At 40.9% G+C, this 20,269-nt stretch overlaps 1 protein-coding gene across 2 annotated transcripts in view; it reads left to right on the top strand.

Annotated features, from left to right (window-relative positions):
• Positions 1-20,269, top strand: part of LOC137622200 (ferrochelatase, mitochondrial-like) — a 58,704-nt gene that overhangs the window by 1,761 nt on the left and 36,674 nt on the right. For both annotated transcript variants that reach the window (XM_068352659.1, XM_068352660.1), the window contains exon 2: positions 20,042-20,258. In XM_068352659.1, coding sequence (XP_068208760.1) covers positions 20,042-20,258 — 217 coding nt within the window. The remainder of the gene's footprint in view (positions 1-20,041; positions 20,259-20,269) is intronic.

Genomic DNA, 20,269 nt, shown 5'->3' on the forward strand with positions numbered 1-20,269 from the left:
GTAAATAGTGTATGCTCACTAACCCACCATCAGTCTCCCAAGAGTTAACGATGGACTTGGTCAATGAAATGGTGTTCACATTTTAGTTGATTGATATGCAAGTTATTTTGCCCCAGCCTCTATCAATCATGCAGAGAGAAATGCCAAAATAGTCGGCACATGTCCATTTTTTTTTACTAGCAACTTCCAGTTTTGCTAAAATTAAAGCATCATGTATTAAACAGAAGTAGGAGAAACAATGATTATGATAACTGTCCAAATTCAATTATAATGTACAGGGCTAGAGTAAAATGTCAAAAATTAAATGGTCAAGAAAACATCAAGGAAAATGTGTAGTGTAAACTGTGAAGAACTCATGGAGGAGAGAAGAAAAATAAAGAAATTATACCTGCTACATGGAGAAGAAAAGAAGGAAATAAAAAATGCTTTGTTTAAGGAGGAAGGAATATCATCATCATCTCTTACTCGTATTGATGCAAAGGGCCTATGTTACATTTCGACAGTTGTCTTTATCTTGTGCTTTTATATCAACACTTCTCATCTTATCATCTCCCACTTCATGCTTCATACTTCTCATCCATGTAGACCTGGGTCTTCCAACCTTTCTGGTCCCTTGTTTAACCCAGTTCAACGTTTGGTGAACTAACCTCTCTTGGGAAGTGTGAAGAGCATGCCCAAACCATCTACATCGACCCCTCACCATGATCTCATCCACATACGGCGCTTAAGTAATCTCAATTATAGTTTTATTTCTAATCCTGACATGCCATTTAGCTCCCAATATTCTTCTGAGAGCTTTGTTCTCAAATCTACAAAATCTGTTGGATGTTGTTTCATTGTCATACCACGACTCATGTCCATACAGTAACAGATCTCACTAACCTGATAAATTGTCTGATTTTTATATGTAATTTCAGGATTTTTGATTTCTAAATTTCACTTATAACGTAGCCATTGTCTGATTTGCTTTTTTCAATCTTTTACTAAACTCCAATTCTAATGACCCTGTATTGGAGATCATATTTCTTAAACACGTAAATGATTCTACCTCATTAATCCTTATTCCTTCCAATGATATTTCATCTTCCATTGCATATTCCGTTCTCATCATCTCTGTCTTTCTTCTATTTATCTTGAGCCCAACCTCGTGTGATATTTCATGCATTCTGGTAAGCAAGAATTGCGAATCTTATGGTGTTCTGCTAATAAGGACAACATTATCAACATACTTTAGGTCAGCTAATTTCCTATTTTGAATTTAGTCCAATCCTTCTCCACCATCTCAATCTGTTCTATGCATTACAAAATCCAGGAGGATAAACAACATAGGTGACAATACATTCCCTTGGAGTAATGGAAGGAATATAGAAGAATAGAAGATATTATTTATCAAATGTAGTTAAGAATAGAAAGAAACTAATATAATAGATAAGAAAACTATGGAGGCGCTGATGGAAATGCAAATCCTTCTAACCAATACGTATGTTGTTTGTCAATTCTCCAGGCCCATTTCTCTAGGTTTCTGAATTATATCTCATTTTTGGGCTGGTAGCTACATAATTATCTGTCATTTCCCTTAGCATTCAAATAATAACCAGTTCAATATGCTACTTGATTGCATTGCATACCATTTTTATAGGGAACAATTGATTAATATTTACCCTATTACGAGGTCAAATAAGTTTTATTGAATATGGCACTAATTTTTTTTCCCAAATATATAAACCATGAATTTTTGCAACTGGTTATGTTGTGTTTTATATTTCCATGACTAATATTTTTTTTTCTCAAAGAATAAGTCATAGGAATATAAAACACAAGATAAAAAAGTCCTCAGAAGAATATTGGGAGTTAAATGGCAGGACAGGATTAGAAATAAAACTATACTGTAAGAGAGATTACTTGCATGCCACATGTGGATGAGATCGTGGTGAGGGTTAGATGAAGATGGTTTGGGCATGTTCTTTGCACTTCCCAAGAGAAAGTTGTTCACCAAGCTTTCAACTTGGCTTCATAAGGCACTAGAAGAGTTGGAAGACCCAGCCAGACCTGCATGGCTGAGGACTATGAAGCATGAAGTAGGAGATGATGAATGGAGACGTATTGCATTGAAAGCTCAAGATAGAGTCAACTGGCGAAATCTAACCGAGGCCCTTTGCATCAAAAGGCGTAGGAGATGATGATGATGATTATTCTGAGTGCAAATTATCCAGTTTTGTATTTCCTCATCCTTTATATGTACAGTCTTGGTAGAATCCCAGTGAGATAATGGGGATTCTTGGTGTGGAAAATCCTAAAAACAATATATATCACACCAAGTCAGATATAGAACAGTTGTTATAAGGTAAGTAACTCACATCTTAACCAATTGTAAAAATATATAGTTCAAGTGATACCAGTAATAATCAGGCAAATAACTATAAAACATAAAAGTGTAGGAACACGGGTGGCATTCTAATCTAACCTAATCTAGTACACAAAGTTCATACCTGTTCTTCATATTTCATCATACTGTCACTAATAAGTAATGGCATATTAGCCTATCGTAGTTAATATTCTACAATTATGAGCTCTTTCTTTCTTATACCCAGTTCAAGTGTGACTAGTCTTGTCAGTGATATTTTTTTTTTATTTGAAACTAAACGGCTCGTCTACATTCCACTATCGCTGAGTATTATTATTATTATTATTATTATTATTATTATTATTATTATTATTATTATTATTATTATTATTACAGGCAAAGCTACAACCGTAGTTGGAAAAGCAGGATGCTATAAGCCCAAGGGCTCCAACAGGGAAAAATAGCCCAGTGAAGAAAGGAAATAAATAAAATATATGAGAAGTAATGAACAATTAAAATAAAATATTTTTCAATATTTAACTTAGCCGGTGATTATAATAGCTGCAACTCTGTTGCCCGACAGACAACTCTACGGTAAAAACTCGCCAGCGATCGCTACACAGGTTGCGGGTGTGCCCAACAGCGCCATCTGTCGTCCAGATACCCAGTACTCGATGTAAACAAAGAACTCAATTTTCTCTCTGTCGAGCTATCGACAAGACGTACTTACTCGCTGTTGCTAAACTGGAGTTTTTTTCACAACTAATTGGTGAAGTACTTTATTCTAGTTTTGAGCTTTCGCTATGCAGGTGTTTTATCTTCATCTTAAATCTTGAACTCGTTTTGGATAGATTTAATTATGGTGACAAAGAGAGTATGGACTTTCTTTCACTTTTAAATGGCCGACCCTTCCCTTAGACGGAAGCGTGTTGAGGCTTTTAGTAATTATCTTATCACGTTATAGATTTTCCTCTATATATTTTATATCTCTCCGCCTTTATTAGGCCTCTTCGATTAACTTTCCATTTATTATAAACATATAAAAATAAATTTTAATGTTTTGTTTATATAGACCTTTCCTGAGAGTAGGCGGTCCTAACTTGGAAACCGAAGTTAATCAACGTTGAGCCCTTTATATCGTAATTAGCTTTTAAAGAGCTAAGGATTTAAAACTTTTTAAATGTAATATTTTATGAAAGAATTTCTTTGATAGTCTTCGTACTGTTTTCAAAGATGAACTAACGTTTAGTTTATTTATGCTACGCAGTTGTTGACGTTCAGGACGTTCAACATGCGCTCTATCGTTACGATAGAGAGAGAGTGTATCACGGTTTCACTTTGCAGTAAGAGTAAATCGATTCTGACGTTTTGTTCATTCTTTCTTAGCTTAAATGTTTTAAATTCTAATTTAAAGGAACTTTTTATTTGAAAAACCTTTCAGTTTTTTCCTTTAGTCAAATAACATGTTTTTTTGACGAAATATAATTGGGCTCTTCTCTTAGGTGCGAAATCAAGAGAGAGAGAGAGAGAGAGAGATAGAGACGGAGGGAGAGAGAGGAGAGAAAACGTTCCGTTCAAGCGGGTAACGTTGTTCTCGTGTTACTCGCGTCCCTAGTCGCTGTACGGGGAGGAAGGATAAAACGTTTTTAGGTTTTTATTCTCGTCCCCAGGCTATGTGCGGTGAGAGATTGAAAACGTAGTTTATATGAACTAGTGTTTAGTCTCTTCCCCAGCCACTGAATTTTTTATCTTAAAATATGTTTTCTGTTTTTTGCTGGTATTAATGAGCTTGCATTATACGACTGATTTCGCAATTACTATCTTTTAATGAAGGGTAGAATTGCGTGTTTCAGGTAGAAATACTGTAAGTGCAAAACAGAAAATCGAAGTGATAAAGTGATATGCGCAAAGTGTTACAGTGTTGCGTCCGAGGCGCAAAGTGTTACAGCGTTGCGTCCGAGGCGCAAAGTGTTACAGTGTTGCGTCCGAGGGTTCGTCTGTTCGTGCCTGTCGTTCACCTAGTCCGGGACCTCTTACATGCTCCCAAGCCCAGGGGAGAAGTAATGTCAAACGACTTATGGGTTCGAGAGGCCTTGACCAACGAACAGACGTTTTCCCTCTATGGTATCGGGTGTATCTTACCAAGATCTCCCCTACCATAAGACGAGAGAGACGTTGTTTCTCCTCGTCATCCGAAGGCTTTTCGCATAAGAAACCTGTCACAAGGTTTCGAAGCCCTTAAGCGAAAGTCAGTCCTTTCAGGACAGGTCCAGCGTCCTGGTTACAACCATTAGGACAGCTCTGACCCTATGCAGTCATCGGATAACTGCTCGCCGCCTAACAAAAGCGTAACACAGACTCCGAGAGTCTTTTTTTGTAGGCAAAGTGTTGCGGTCACAGACGTTACCCTCGTCTCTTACCACAACCATTTCCGTTGATCCTTAATGGGTTGTATGGCAAGACATGCAGTATATGCTTGCCTCCCTTATGGAAGACTATTCTGCCGATTAGTCCGTTGAGTCTAGCCGTTTATCTCATCGATATCCTGGCTTTCAGCCAACCTAACGTTCCTTTGTGCTTACTGTTGACGTTGGCGTAGCTCAGTCACGTCAGTCAGGTTGTTTAGAACCACACTCGATGCGGTCTAGTGTGGTTTTTCAGCCGCATTTGGACGTTAGGCCACTTGCTGATGCTCCTGTTGACGTTCAAGACGTTCACTAACAATCGGAGTTGACTTGTTTTGACGCTGTGCGTCAACCTCCGCATTATAGGGTTGTTTTGACTGCTCAGTCTAGGCAGTCAAAGCAGTCTCGAGTGGACGCTGTGCGTCCTCACGCACCTGTTGTGGTTGACAGTTCAGTTGTTGACAGTTCACAGACTGTCAAGCAGTTACATGACGTTGCGTTCTGATCCGCTACTAATGCACCAGTGAGTGTGGACTCTGCTTGTAAAGCATTGCCACCACGGTAGGTCTCTCCCTTGCTTGAGACTCGGCTTTTATCGGACAAGGTTCCTGTAGATGAGGAAGTTGCTGTTCTCCCTCCTACTCATATTCCCTTGAGGACTCTGTCAGATGGAGAGTAGCCTAAAGCTGCTTAGCCTCCTATGGACTTTAATCAAATCATGATGATTTTTTTAAGGATCTTTGTCCGGATCTTTTGTAACTGCTGCTCCTCGTTCGCCTAAACGTCAGAGCTTACACTAGGCCTAGCTACTTCGAAGCCGTTGTTTTTAAGCTAGTGCTCTCTCGCTCTCCTAGAGAGCGTTACGTTGGCTAGGCGACTGGTTTTTCACCAGGAGTTTGGGGGATACAGCCTTTGCTTTCCCTTCTTTTAAACTGGTTTATAGAGCGAGAGTCTGATATGACACGAGAGAAGTTCTCAGCTTGGGAGTTCATGCCTCTGCCCAGATAGACTTCTCAATTCTCGTAGACTCTCCCTGGCGCCTGGCCAGGAGACGCTCCAAGTTGTTTACAGGTCAACTTCACAGCTGTTTTCGAGCCTTTGAAGTTTTGCTGTACAATTATGTCAGGCATAACAAGGCTTTCAGGGATGGTAAACGGTACCGCCTCAGTCGCTAACCCCGTCTGTTGCCACACCTGCTCCCGTAGACCCTAAATGGGCTTTGCTGCAAGACATGCAGTCCAAGCTTGCGTCCTTGTTAGAGGACTTTAATGCGGAGAAGGTTGCTACCGAACCTTCTGGCCAACAACCTTCCAACCGGTCGGTTGTGCGCCCTGTTGACGCTGAGGTAACCTACTCGCGTCTGCCAGTTGAGGTGGTCCCTCCACCGATGCGACCCAGTGTGGGTTGCCAGCCGCACGTTGACGTTAAGCGACGCTCGGAGGTGGTTGTTGACGTTCAGGACGTTCAACAACCAGCAGAGGTGACTTGTTTTGACGCAGTGCGTCAACCTCAGCAACCCGGTAGGGTGTTGACTGCACAACCCAGACGGTCTAGACAGTCTCGGGTTGACGCTGTGCTTCCTCGCGCACCCATGGTTATTGACAGTTCACAGACTGTGCAGCAGTTCCATGATATTGCGTCCGGCTCCGTCACGCATCCACCAGTGCGACCGGACTCAGCGAGCCAGACGTTGCCCACTCCGTTGCCGTTTCCTCATCAGTTTTCGGATGAGGAACCCTCTGATGAGGACGTTGCTGAACAACAAGACGATCAGCCCCCAGAATAGATCAAGCCCTGCTATCCATCCAGAAGATGCTAAAGAAGGAACGCTGCTCAGTCAGGCTGTGGATGAGTCTGGTAGGGACGCTGTCATCCGTGGAACAATTTGTGTCACTAGGAAGACTACACCTCCGTCCTCTTCAATACCATCTAGCTTTTCACTGGAAAAAGGACAAGACGCTAGAAGCGGTCTCGATCCCGGTTTCCGAAAAGATAAAGTCTTGTCTGACTTGGTGGAAGGACAATATCAACCTAAGAGAGGGTCTTCCCCTGGCTGTTCAGACTCCCAACCACGTTCTCTTCTCGGACGCATCGGACGTGGGCTGGGGCGCGACACTAGACGGTCGGGAATGCTCAGGACTGTGGAACTCGAGTCAGAGGAGCATGCATATCAACTGCAAGGAGCTGTTGGCAGTACATCTGGCCTTGAAAAGCTTCAAGTCTCTCCTTCGAGGCAAAGTGGTGGAAGTTAACTCGGACATCACCACGGCCTTGGCGTACATCTCCAAACAAGGAGGTACCCACTCACTGACGTTGTACGAGATCACAAGGGACCTGCTCATCTGGTCAAAAGGTCAAGACATCTCCCTAGTAACGAGGTTCATCCAAGGCGACTTGAACGTCATAGCAGATTGTCTCAGTCGGAAAGGGCAAGTAATTCCAACCGAATGGACCCTCCACAAGGATGTGTGCAAGAGACTTTGGGCCACTTGGGGTAAAACCATCCATAGATCTCTTTGCAACCTCGCTGACCAAGAGGCTTCCAATCTATTGCTCTCCAGTCCCGGACCCAGCAGCAATACATATAGATGCTTTCCTCCTAGATTGGTCACATCTGGATCTCTACGCATTCCCACCGTTCAAGATTGTCAACAAGGTACTGCAGAAGTTCGCCTCTCACGAAGGGACAAGGTTGACGTTAGTTGCTTCCCTCTGGCCCGCGAGAGAATGGTTCACCGAGATACTTCGATGGTTAGTAGACGTTCCCAGTAGTCTTCCTCTAAGGATAGACCTTCTACGTCAGCCACACGTAAAGAAGGTACTCCAAAGCCTCCACGCTCTTCGTCTGACTGCCTTCAGACTATCGAAAGACTCTCTAGAACTAGAGGCTTTTCGAAGGAAGCAGCCAGTGCGATTGCTAGAGCAAGGAGAGCTTCTTCCATTAGAGTCTACCAATCGAAGTGGGAAGTCTTCCGAGACTGGTGCAAGTCAGTTTCTGTATCCTCGACCAGTACCTCTGTAGCTCAAATAGCTGTTTTTCTCTTATACCTGAGAAAAGGACGATCCCTTTCAGCTCCCACTATCAAGGGCTACAGAAGCATGTTGGCATCGGTCTTCCGGCATAGAGGCTTAGATCTTTCCAAACATAAAGATCTGCAAGACCTCCTTAAGTCTTCTGAGACCACCAAGGAGCGTCGTTTGGCTACCCCTGGATGGAATTTAGACGTGGTACTAAGATTCTTCATATCAGACAGGTTGGAGCCGTTACTATCAGCCTCCCTGAAAGATCTCACTCTTAAGACTCTTTTCCTGGTATGCTTAGCCTCGGCTAAAAGAGTCAGTGAGATTCATGCCTTCAGCAAGAACATAGGATTTTCGTCAGAAAAAGCCACTTGTTCGCTACAACTTGGTTTTCTAACCAAAAATGAGCTGCCTTCTCGGCCTTGGCCTAAATCTTTCGATATCCCCAGCTTATCGGAGATCGTAGGCAATGAACTAGAAAGAGTCTTATGCCCTGTTAGAGCTCTTAAGTTCTATTTAAAGCGTACTAAACCTTTACAAGGCCAATCTGAAGCTTTATGGTGTTCAGTTAAGAAACCATCCTTGCCTTTGTCAAAGAATGCTTGGTCAGACTTTATCAGATTGTTAATACGAGAAGCTCATTCACATCTGAGTGAGGAAGACCGAACTTTGCTTAAGGTGAAGACGCACGAAGTTAGAGCTGTAACAACTTCCGTGGCCTTTAAGCAAAATATATCTCTGCAAAGTATAATGGACGCAACCTATTGGAGAAGCAAGTCAGTGTTCGCGTCATTTTACTTGAAAGATGTCCAGTCTCTTTACAAGAACTGCTACACACTGGGACCATTCGTAACAGCGAGTGCAGTAGTGGGTGAGGGCTCAACCACTACAATTCCCTAATTCCTTACCCTTTTAATCTTTCTCTTGAAATGTTTTTATTGTTGTTTTTTGGGTTGTCCGGAAGGCTAAGAAGCCTTTCGCATCCTGGTTGATTTGGCGGGTGGTCAAAGTAATTTCTTGAGAACGCCTAGATTAGGGGTTTTGATGAGGTCCTGTTGTATGGGTTGCAACCCTTGATACTTCAGATCCTAGGGGTCGATCAGCATCCTAAGAGGATCGCGAGGCTCCGTTAGGAAGACGTACTTAAAAAGGCAGAGTACTGTAATTGTTCAAGTCGACTTCCTTACCAGGTACCTATTTATTTTGTTTTTGTTATTTTGATAACTTCTAAAATGAAATAAAAACTCTTAGCTCATAATAATGTAAACATATATTGCTGGTCTCTACCCACCCCCCTGGGTGTGAATCAGCTATTATAATCACCGGCTAAGTTAAATATTGAAAAATGTTATTTTGATAATAAAATAAATTTTTGAATATACTAACCCGGTGGATATAAATTAAAGGACCCTCCCTTCCTCCCCAATAGAGACGCAGTGGGACGAGGAGAAAATTGAGTTCTTTGTTTACATTGAGTACTGGGTATCTGGACGACAGATGGCGCTGTTGGGCACACCCGCAACCTGTGTAGCGATCGCTGGCGAGTTTTTACCGTAGAGTTGTCTGTCGGGCAACAGAGTTGCAGCTATTATAATCACCGGGTAAGTATATTCAAAAATTTATTTTATTATCAAAATAACATTTTGAGAACAGTAACAACATTAAATTAAATCTTTCATATATAAACTATAAAAATAAAAAACAAGAGAAAGAGAAATAAGATAGAATAGTGTGCCCAAGTGTACCCTGAAGCAAGAGAACTCTAACCTAAGACAGTGGAAGACCATGGTACAGAGGCTATGGCACTACCTTACCTAGAGAGCAATGGTTTGATTTTGGAGTGTCCTATCAGAGCTGCTTATCATGACTAAAGAGTCTCTTCTACCATTACCAAGAGGAAAGTAGCCACTGAACAATTACACTGCACTAGTTAATCCCTTGAGCAAAGAAGAATTGTTTGGTAAACTCTGTGTTGTCAGGAGAATGAAAAGAATAAGCCAGATTGTTTGGTGTAAGCATAGGCAAAGGAAAAGTGAGCCATAACCAGATGTAGGTACTCAATGTAGTACTGTTTAGTCAGTCAAATGACCCAATTACCCTCTAGTGGTAGTATCTCAACGGGTGGCTGGTGGGCTGGCCAACCTAATGTACTACTTAATATTCTCATGAACTTCACATCTCGTCCTCTTTCATGACAAAGCCATTTAAGTTCTTGCTATTTTTACCTTTGCCAACTTCGTTGCGATGGTTATGTTTTGATAGGCTTGTATTTTGTATGTCTGTCTGTGTGTTTGTGATTTGCTTAACTTAAAAACCATTTGACTGAATCTCATGAAATTTGATGGGATGATTGGCCATGATCCAAGGACAATTTAATTAGATTTTGGGAGTGATTGGGTCAAAGGTCAAGATAACGAAAAAGGTAAAAAATATCTTTTTGCTACATCGTAGTCAATTTTTATGAGATTCAAGTACACATCATAGACACTTGTAAATATAAGGCTTACCTATCACATCATCCTGTCCAGGTCGTTAGGGGCTGATAGGACCAAGGGACTTTGATATTTCCCAGGAAAGTTGACCAGCCAGTCTGGTTCTAGGAACTTCCTCCCTCCTAAGGATGTCTTATATCAAAGGACAAAGTTTTGTATTCGTGTAGTACATATTCCAATTTTTTTTAAGCTCAGTGGCTGGTTGTGTGGGTGGGCCTTAGTCGCCATCTTGTTGAGTTTTAATAGCTATATCCAGCTATGCTGAAAGTATCCTATTAAAGGACTCAGATTTGTAAAGTTTGGAAAAATACAATTTCTAATAATTTATTTTGTCTAAAATTTGAAGCTCTTAGTTAAGAGGTCATGTTTGTTGTGGTTTTTTTTTAAATATTAAACTTAGCCGGTGAATATATATATAGCTTACGTCTCCGACGGTCGACAGATTCCAAAAACTTGCGAGCGATCGCCATGAAGGCTGCCGGGTGTGCCCACCAGCGCCGACTATCGGCCAGATACCGCATATACTTCTCCATAAATTCAGTTCTTCTCTGTCGGTGGTAGTGACAACATTGGTTCCGCTCGCGCTTAACCTCAAGTTTCTACTGATTGGTGAAGTACTTGTTCATGGTTATATGGCTTTCGCCGTGTTGGATTATTCTCAAACAATACGATCTTCAAAAGAAATTCTTTTGAAAGGAGAGAAATTTTTTTTCTTTACCCTTGTTTTTTTAATCTCTCTCTGGATTTTCCATAGATAAAAGATGGCCGACCCTTCCCTCAGTGTACGGAAGTGTGTTAAAGGCTTTTAGTAATTATTTTATCACTTTATAAATTATTGTTGATATTTATAGATTTACCTCTATATATTTTATATCTCACCCGCCTTTTTTAGGCCTCTTCGATTCGCTTTCCATTTATACTAAACACCGAGATAAATTTTATATTTTTGTTTATAAGCGACCTATGCCTTTTCTTTGTAGGCGGTCCTGACTTGGAAAACGAAGTTAAACAACGTTGAGCCCTTTCAACTTTTATATTTGTTTAGATTGATGAGATGAATATTTTTAGAAAATATTTTAAGAAATTTATTCTTTGAATAGTCTTCGTGCTGTTTTCAAAGGTGAACTAACGTTTGGTTTATTTATGCTACGCAGTTTGCACTCTATCGTTACGCTAGAGAAAGAGAGAATCACGGTTTCACTTTGCAGAAAGAGTAAATCGGTTTTGACGTTTTGTTCATTCTTCTTACAAACTGAAGTTTTTTAAATACTAATTTAAAGGAACATGTTAATTTTCAATTTCTTAGTCCTTTTAGTATTTTCCTTTAGTCAAATGACCTTTTATTGACGAAGAGTGAGTGAGCCATTCTCTTGTGAGTGACAAGAGAGAGAGAGAGAGAGAGAGAGAGAGAGAGAGAGAGAGAGAGAGAGAGAACGATCCGATCCGATCTTTATTCTCGTCCCAAGTCTCTGTACAAGGAGTTTGGGAGTAAGTAACGTTGTTCTTCTCGATTCAGATATTTACTCTCGTCCCAAGTCTCTGTACGAGAGAGAGAGAGAGAGAGAGAGAGAGAGAGAGAGAGAGAGAGAGAGAGAGAGAGAGAGAGAGAGAGAGAGAGAGAGAGGATAAAACGTTCTAGTTTTTTATTCTCATCCCAAGGCACTGTACGGTGAGAGATTGAAAACGTAGTCCTTAGTGAACTAGTTTTAGTCTCCTCCCCAGTCACTGATCATTTCAACTTTATATATTTCCGTTTTATTCTATATATATACGGTATCTATATGTTTATTGATTTTTGCATGCGTTTCATTTTGTACTAATGAGCTTACATTATACGACATATTTCGCAATTCTAACCTTTTGATTTAAGGGAGAATTGCGTGCTTCAGGTAGAAATCAGCTTTATTCATGTCTAATGTGAAATTATTAAAAAATGCGATATCAGTGAAGAAAGTGCGAAAAACATGTTCAGTGTTGCTGAGGGTTCGTTTGTTCGTGCTTGTCACTTGCCTAGTCTGAGACCTCTTTCAGGCTCCCCTGCCCCAGGGAGAAGGAATGTCGTAGGACCTAAGGGAGTGAGAGGTGTAAACCAACGAACAGACGTTCCCTCAAAGGTATCAGACGTTGCTCTTCAAGCACGTCCTTACCATAAGACAGGAGAGACGAAGTTCTCCTCGTCTTCCGATGATTCGTCTTTTAAAAAACCTTGGCGTAAGGTTTCGAGACGGTTGAAACGTAAATTAGTTCCTTCAGAACAAGATCAACGTCCTAGCTGTAGTCATCATGAGAGTCCCGTTCATAGCGATGACGTTCATGTACAGACGTTTCCGACGTCACGATCTATTCCGAGTGCGGTTGATCCGAAGTTAAGTGTTTTGCAAGATATGCCGTTAAAGCTTTCTTCTTTAATGAAAGCTTACGATCCTGTTCCTGTGCGAAAGGATCCTTTGCTTGTTGTATGTCACGGTTCTGGGATACGTGATTCAGGTCTTCAACCTTCTAAACGAGATTTGTTACGTCACGCTGACGTTATCCCTAGTGTCAGCTTTGCTGTTAAACGAGATGCGGAGCATAAATCTCGATGTAACTTTGATCGACAGTCAGTTAAGTCGAGTCATAACTTTGATCAGCAGTCACTGCAGTTCCGCCGAGACTTTGAACGTCAGCCACCGCAGTCACAACGTGACGTTGAGCTGCAGACATCGCAGACACGACGTGACGTTGAGCGGTAGACACCGTAGACACGACGTGACTTCGAGCGTCAGTCACTGTATTCACGATATAGCATCGAACAGCAGTCACCGCTCCAACTTTAACTTCTGTTCATATACAAGTTGATGTAGCCTGTCAGGCTTTTCCTTCACCTCATTCTGAATATAAATCTCCTTCTCGCAAGACTTTAGATTTATCAGATGATGTGCCTTCTGAAGATGAAGTTGATGACCCCCTTTCAACTAATGTACCTTGGGGGATTCATTCAGAAGAGGAGGAACCTAGGGTTGTCCAACAATCCCTTGTTTTTTTAAAAAAAAAAATTACGAATTTCTTTAGGGAAATTTTGTCATACTCATTTTGTAACGGCTGCTCCACGTTCTCTGCCGTCTGAGTTTACTCTTGGTATGACTTTCTTCGACTCCTACATATACGAAGTCAGTTCTCTCTCGTTCTTCCAAGAGAGCCATGCGCTTACTGGGAGACTGGTTGGAATCCAGGAGAAGTTTAGGAAAGTCTGCTTTTGCTTTTCCTCCTTCTAAATTAGCTTCTCGCTCGAGCGTCTGGTGTTACACAGGAGAAGTTCTCGGCTTGGTAGTTCCTGCCTCTGCCCAGGGAGACTTCTTAAGCCTAGTGGACTTGACTCGTCGTCTAGCCATGAGACGCTCCAAGATTTTATGGTCTTCTTCAGTGCTAGAGCATCTCCTGAAAGGAGTTTTTCGAGCGTTTGAAGTTGTTAATTTTTTGGATTGGTCCCTGGGAGCCTTAAGTAAGGTCTCTCCAGCGGACAATGTATTGCTGTAAAAATTATGTCATGCATGAACAAGGCCATAAAGGATGGCTCCAATGAACTGGCAGCCACGTTCACTGCAGGAGTACTTGAGATGTAAGTGCACTCAATGTGTTCATTGTCAAGACAAAGTTCACGATGAAGACTTCCAAATCTGTCTTGGCAGCAGTAAGGGAAGGCGACTGGATGGTCTCTCTCGACCTTCAGGATGCTTACTTCCACATCCCGATTCATCCAAACTTTCAACAATATCTGAGGTTTGTGGACGGGAAAGTAGTGTACCAATTTTGAGCACTGTGCTTCGGCCTCAGTCCTGCTCCTCTTGTTTTTACAAGGCTCATGCAAAATGTAGCAAGCTTTCTACATTTTTCAGGGATCAGAGCCTCCCTTTATTTTGATGACTGGCTAATCAGGGCGTCGTCATTAAATCGCTGTCTGGAGAACCTTAAATGGACATAGACCTAACCAAGGAGCTAGGTCTCATAGTGAGCGTAGAGAAGTCGTAACTTACTCCATCCTAGACTATTCTTTATTTGGGGATGGAGATACAGTGTCAAATTTTTCGGGCCTTTTCGTCTCCCACAAGAATGGAACAAGCTCTGTATAAAGTCCGTCACTTGCAAGAGAAAAACAGTTGCTCTGTAAGAGTTTGAACGAGCCTCGTGGGAACTCTTTCTTCGCTGGAGCAGTTTATCTCTCTGGGGAGACTCAACCTTTGCCCTCTCCAATTTCACCTAAACCATTGGAACAAGGAGAAGGGCTTAGAGAGTATCTCTATCCCAATCTCCAACTCAGTCAAGACATGTCTGACTTGGTGGGACAGCAACGTCAGACTTCGAGGAGGTCTTTCGCTGGCGATCAAGAACCCAAACCATGTGTTGTATTCAGATGCATCGAATTTGGGTTGGGGAGCGCCACTGGACAGTCTGGAATGCTCGTGTCTTTGGTCCACGGATCAGAAGAAACTCCTTTTAAGGCAAGAAACATCTCTTTTTTGACGAGATTCGTGCAAGGAGAAATGAATGTCTTAGCGGACTGCCTTGACAGAAGAGGACAAGTCATCTCCATGGAGTGGACGTTGCACAAGACTGTGTGCGAGAAGCTATGGATGACATGGGGTCAACCCACCATAGATCTTTTAGCGTCTTCACTGACAAAGAGGCTCCCAACTTACTGCTCTCCAGTTCCAGATCCAGAGGCAGCCCACATAGACACTTTCCTGCTGGACTGGTCTCACCTAGACATCTATGCCTTCCCACCATTCAAGGTCCTAGACAAGGTTCTTCAGAAGTTCACCTCTCACGAAGGGACCAGGTTGACGTTGGTTGCTCCCCTCTGGCCCGCGAGAGAGTGGTTCACAGAGGTACTTCTATGGCTAGTAGACATTCCAAGAAGTCTACCGTTGCGGATGGATCTCCTGCGTCAGCCTCACGTAAAGAGATTTCATCAAAGCCTCCCCGCGCTTCGTCTAACTGCCTTCAGACTATCGAAAGACTCTCTAGGGCTTGAGGGTTTTCGAAGGAGGCAGCTAGAGCGATCGCGAGGGCTAGAAGATCCTCTACCATCAGGATTTATCAATCTAAATGGGAGGTATTTAGAGACTGGTGCAAGTCCTCCTCTTTTTCCTCTTCCAGTATCTCTGTAGCGCAGATTGCAGATTTTCTGCTTTATCTGAGAAATGGTCGCTCCCTTTCTGCATCTACCATTAAAGGCTACAGAAGCATGTTAGCTTCTGTTTTCAGGCATAGAAATCTGGATCTATCTAATAACAAAGATCTTCAAGACCTTCTTAAGTCTTTCGAGACTTCCAAGGAGCGTCATATTTCTACTCCTGCTTGGAACTTGGACGTGGTCCGGCAGTTCCTTATGTCAGACAGGTGTGAACCGTTAAATTCGGCCTCCCTGAAGGATCTTACCCTCAAGACACTTTTCTTGGTGAGCTTGGCTTCTGCGAAAAGGGTTAGCGAGATACATGCTTTTAGCTAGAATATCGGGTTCTCCGCTAATAAAGCAGTATGCTCTCTTCAGCTTGGTTTTTTTGGCCAAAAATGAACTTCCGTCTCGTCCATGGCCTAAATCGTTTGAACTTCCCAGTCTATCTGAGATTGTTGGGAATGAAGTTGAAAGAGTGCTGTGCCCCGTTAGCGCTCTTAATTTTATTTATCTAGAACTAAACCGCTGTGAGGTTTTTCAGAGGCCTTATGGTGCTCTGTTAAAAAGCCCTCTTTGTCTATGTCGAAGAATGCGTTGTCTTATTTTATTAGACTATTGATTAGAGAGGCACACTCTCATTTAAGTGAGAAGGATCGTAATTTGCTTAAAGTTAAGGCTCATGAAGTTAGAGCGGTAGCAACTTCAGTAGCATTTAAACAAAATAGATCCCTTAGAAGTATTATGGACGCGACCTTTTGGAGAAGCAAGTCGGTGTTCGCTTCATATCACTTGAAAGATGTCCAGACTCTTTATGAGGACTGCTACACGTTGGGACCATTCGTAGCAGCGAGTGCAGTAGTGGGTGAAGGTTCTACCACTACATTCCCTTAATCCCAATATCCTTTTAATCTTCTCTTGAAATTTTTAAATATTGTTTTGGGTTGTACGGGAGACTAAGAAGTCTTTCGCAATCTTTTGATTTGGCGGGTGGTCAAAATATTGTTTCTTGAGAGCGCCCAGATTAAGGGTATTGATGAGGTCCTGTTGTATGGGTGTTCACCCTGATTATAACAGCTCCTAGAAGTCTTTCAGCATCCTGAGAGGATCGCTGGGCTTCATAAGGATGGCGGACTAATGAGTGAGAGTATTCATCAGAGTCAGCTTCCTTATCAGGTACCTATACTTAAGTTTGTTTTTTGAATATTTGTCAAAAACTCTTGAGCATATACGCCTTTATTGTTTTAATACTGGTCTCTACCCACCACCATGGGTGTGAATCAGCTATATATATATTCACCGGCTAAGTTTAATATTTAAAAATGATATTTTCAATTTGAAATAAATTTTTGAATATACTTATCCGGTGAATATATATAATTAAAGGCCCTCCCTTCCTCCCCGATAGAGACCCTACGGACTGAGAAGAACTGAATTTATGGAGAAGTATATGCAGTATGTGGCTGATAGTCGGCGCTGGTGGGCACACCCGGCAGCCTTCATGGCGATCGCTCGCAAGTTTTTGGAATCTGTCGACCGTCGGAGACGTAAGCTATATATATATTCACCGGGTAAGTATATTAAAAAATTTATTTTAAATTGAAAATATCATTTCTGGGGCGGGAAATCCACCTCTCTTACTCGAGCTAATAAAGAAAACGAGAGAAGGGGTAACTCATATCTGTAGAACAGGAAATGAGCACTCTATGCTCTCGCTCTCAAGGTTACATAATAAAAAACCAACATCACACAATAATATGATAAGAAAAATAATAAAATTGATTGCTTTTTTCTTAGTAATTGTAATAACCAAGAACGAAGAATAACGACAACGTAACAAATAAACAAGGATATACAGTAGTCTAAATCGAGCCTTCCTGAGGCGAGTACAAAACTAACAGACTAAATCGCTATTCTTCGTAGGTCCAATTTGGAATTGCTAGCAAATAAATACCATAGTAAAAACTAAAAATAATTAATGATAATACAAATGGTCATAAAACGTAAGTGATATAACCTAGATGACAGAGTACAAGATGGGCAATAATAACTTGAAAATTTACCGAAGCGAACATAACCCAAAATGGCTGCTGATACCGAGGCAGGACAATCGCTTCCAAAACTAAAAACCACAATACTGGAAACAGAACAAATGCCCGGTACTGCAATAAGCTGTCAAAACAAACTATGGTACTTAACATTGGTAAGGGTGAAGTAGCAACGTCAGTCATGTTGAATTAACGAGAAACACTTCGAAAAACACTGTGCAAAAACAATCTCAACTTGCCGGCAAGTCCAAAAACAGAAGGATGACCTTGAGGGCGCGCGTGGTAGGTGTCGGTGGGGTAGTTCAACTATGATCTCTAGGGCCTGTCACGGCCCTCCCCATTAATGAAGGGATTATCTAAATGGAAGACAGCTTGTGAATAGTGGTTTTCGCACGCCTTTGTTAAATACACGACACCTACAAGGTGTTCGCGCGAGGGTTGTAACCTCTGCATTCCATGCTTTTATCTTTCTCTAGTATATTTGGAAGATTTATATTAGGAAAGGTACAAAGAAGGACCTTTCACCAGGCGTCACAGGCCTCTTCCCAGAAATAGATTTTTCCTTTTTTTTTTTTTGCACTATTCCCCTTACTTGTCCAAGGAAAATAATTTATTTTTGTGGCTTGAAATGGCCCTCATTCCCTTAAACAATTTATAGTCTATTTTTTATAGCGGTGCATATTTGCACCCACTCACAGGGGTGCCCTTTTTATCTCGGAAAGGTTCCTGATACCTGATTGGTCGAAAGTATTTTTGTCCGAACACCTTCATTGTTCTCGAATAATCACCAAGTAATGTGAATCGAAACTTATTTATTAACCTATATTTCTCCATCACATATATGTTTTGTTAATAAAAATGTTAAAGAATAAATATATCATAAAGAATCGTCTTGGTATGTCTAAATTTAATAACACAATCCGCCGAAGACAACGACAGCAGCTTGTTTTCGGATGCACACTTTGTAATTTTTCACATATTTTGACGCAAATTGGGATAAATTACACTCAGTATAAGTTAAACATGTTATTATAAACTTTCTTTGAATACCAGAATTTACCAAAATCATGGAATTAATAAAACCCGATATTTGTGAAAACTTATGGGGAGGTAAAAGAACAGCCTGTAGCGGCCTGGCGGGAAAACGATCCCTTCTGACTTGTAGACGCAGTTTTTTTTTTCTTTTGTAATGTAGTTCGGCCTATTCCTTTCAGTTTAAATAGTCTTGCATTGTCTCTCTTCGTATAATTTTTCTTATTATTTTCCCACATTCTTGTTCCTCACCTAATATCTATCTATTTTCCCGATATCACTTCTTTCATAAATGGGATATCCGCACTACGATTCCTTATTTCTTATCCTCTGTCCAAAGTGATGGCTTGAAGGGAAGCGCGTTGCTAGTCTCATTAAAATAGTGTAGAGGCAGGAATAAAGAAAAAAATACTATGTTTAATTTCAGGTTTAGAGAATAGGTTATACTTTCTACACAACAAAATTTATGTTGTTATTATTATTTACATGCTTACTGACGTAAGGTACAAAACATAAGGAATCGTAGTGCTGATATCACATAGGCCTATATGAAAGAAGGGATATCGGGGAAAATAGATAGATATTATGTGAGGAACAGGAATGTGGGAAAATACTAAGCAAAATAATACGAAGAGAGACAATGCAAGACTATTTAAACTGAAAGGATTAGGCCGAACTACATTACAAAAGAAAAAAAAAACTGCGTCTACAAGTCAGAAGGGATCGTTTTCCCGCCAGGCCGCTACAGGCTGTTCTTTTACCTCCCCATAAGTTTTCACAAATATCAGGTTTTATTAATTCCATGATTTTGGTAAATTCTGGTATTCAAAGAAAGTTTATAATAACATGTTTAACTTATGCTGAGTGTAATTTATCCCAATTTGCGTTAAAATATGTGAAAAATTACAAAATTACAAAGTGTGCATCCGAAAACAAGCTGCTGTCGTTGTCTTCGGCGGATTGTGTTATTAAATTTAGACATACCAAGACGATTCTTTATAATATATTTATTCTTTAACATTGTTTATTGACAAAAGATATATCTGATGGAGAAATATAGGTTAATAAATAAGTTTCGATTCACATTACTTGGTGATTATTCGAGAACAATGAAGGTGTTCGGACAAAAATACTTCCGACCAATCAGGTATCAGGAACCTTTCTGAGCTAAAAGGGCACCCCTGTGAGTGGGTGCAAATATGCACGGCTATAAAAAATAGACTATAGTAGGTACCACGGCGGGAAAGTAGTACTGTACTTGAGTGATGACTGTAAGTAGATAGTGAAATGCACTCAAAAACAAAACACAAGAAAAGGTCTGTCATTACTGGATAAGAGAAATTAAACATCTCTAAATAGTTCTTTACCACAGCATGGTAACAATATAGCAATGTTAACTGTAACATATAATTATAACAATTTTCATCTTAGTTTTGAGAAATTATCCTATTATTTAAGGAAGTATTGGAGTTCTAAAGGTATCATATAAATACTTTTTGGTAAATTCTAGATCCACATTTACTGTAAAAATATTCTCTATTTTCCAGAAAATGTATCCCCATTGAGAATGGTTCGCCTGAATACTTCTGCGAGGGACTCCGGTGCTGAGGCTCTGCTGGAGTCAGAGGATAGACAAGAAAATGCTGCTCCTAAGACTGGCATCCTAATGCTCAATATGGGAGGACCCCAAACGTTAGATGAAGTTCATGACTTTCTTTTGCGTCTCTTCAAAGATCGAGATATTATACAACTCCCTTTCCAAGAGTAAGATTTTT

This window comes from Palaemon carinicauda, chromosome 29 (assembly GCF_036898095.1).
Source record: "Palaemon carinicauda isolate YSFRI2023 chromosome 29, ASM3689809v2, whole genome shotgun sequence".
Lineage (NCBI taxonomy): Eukaryota > Metazoa > Arthropoda > Malacostraca > Decapoda > Palaemonidae > Palaemon > Palaemon carinicauda.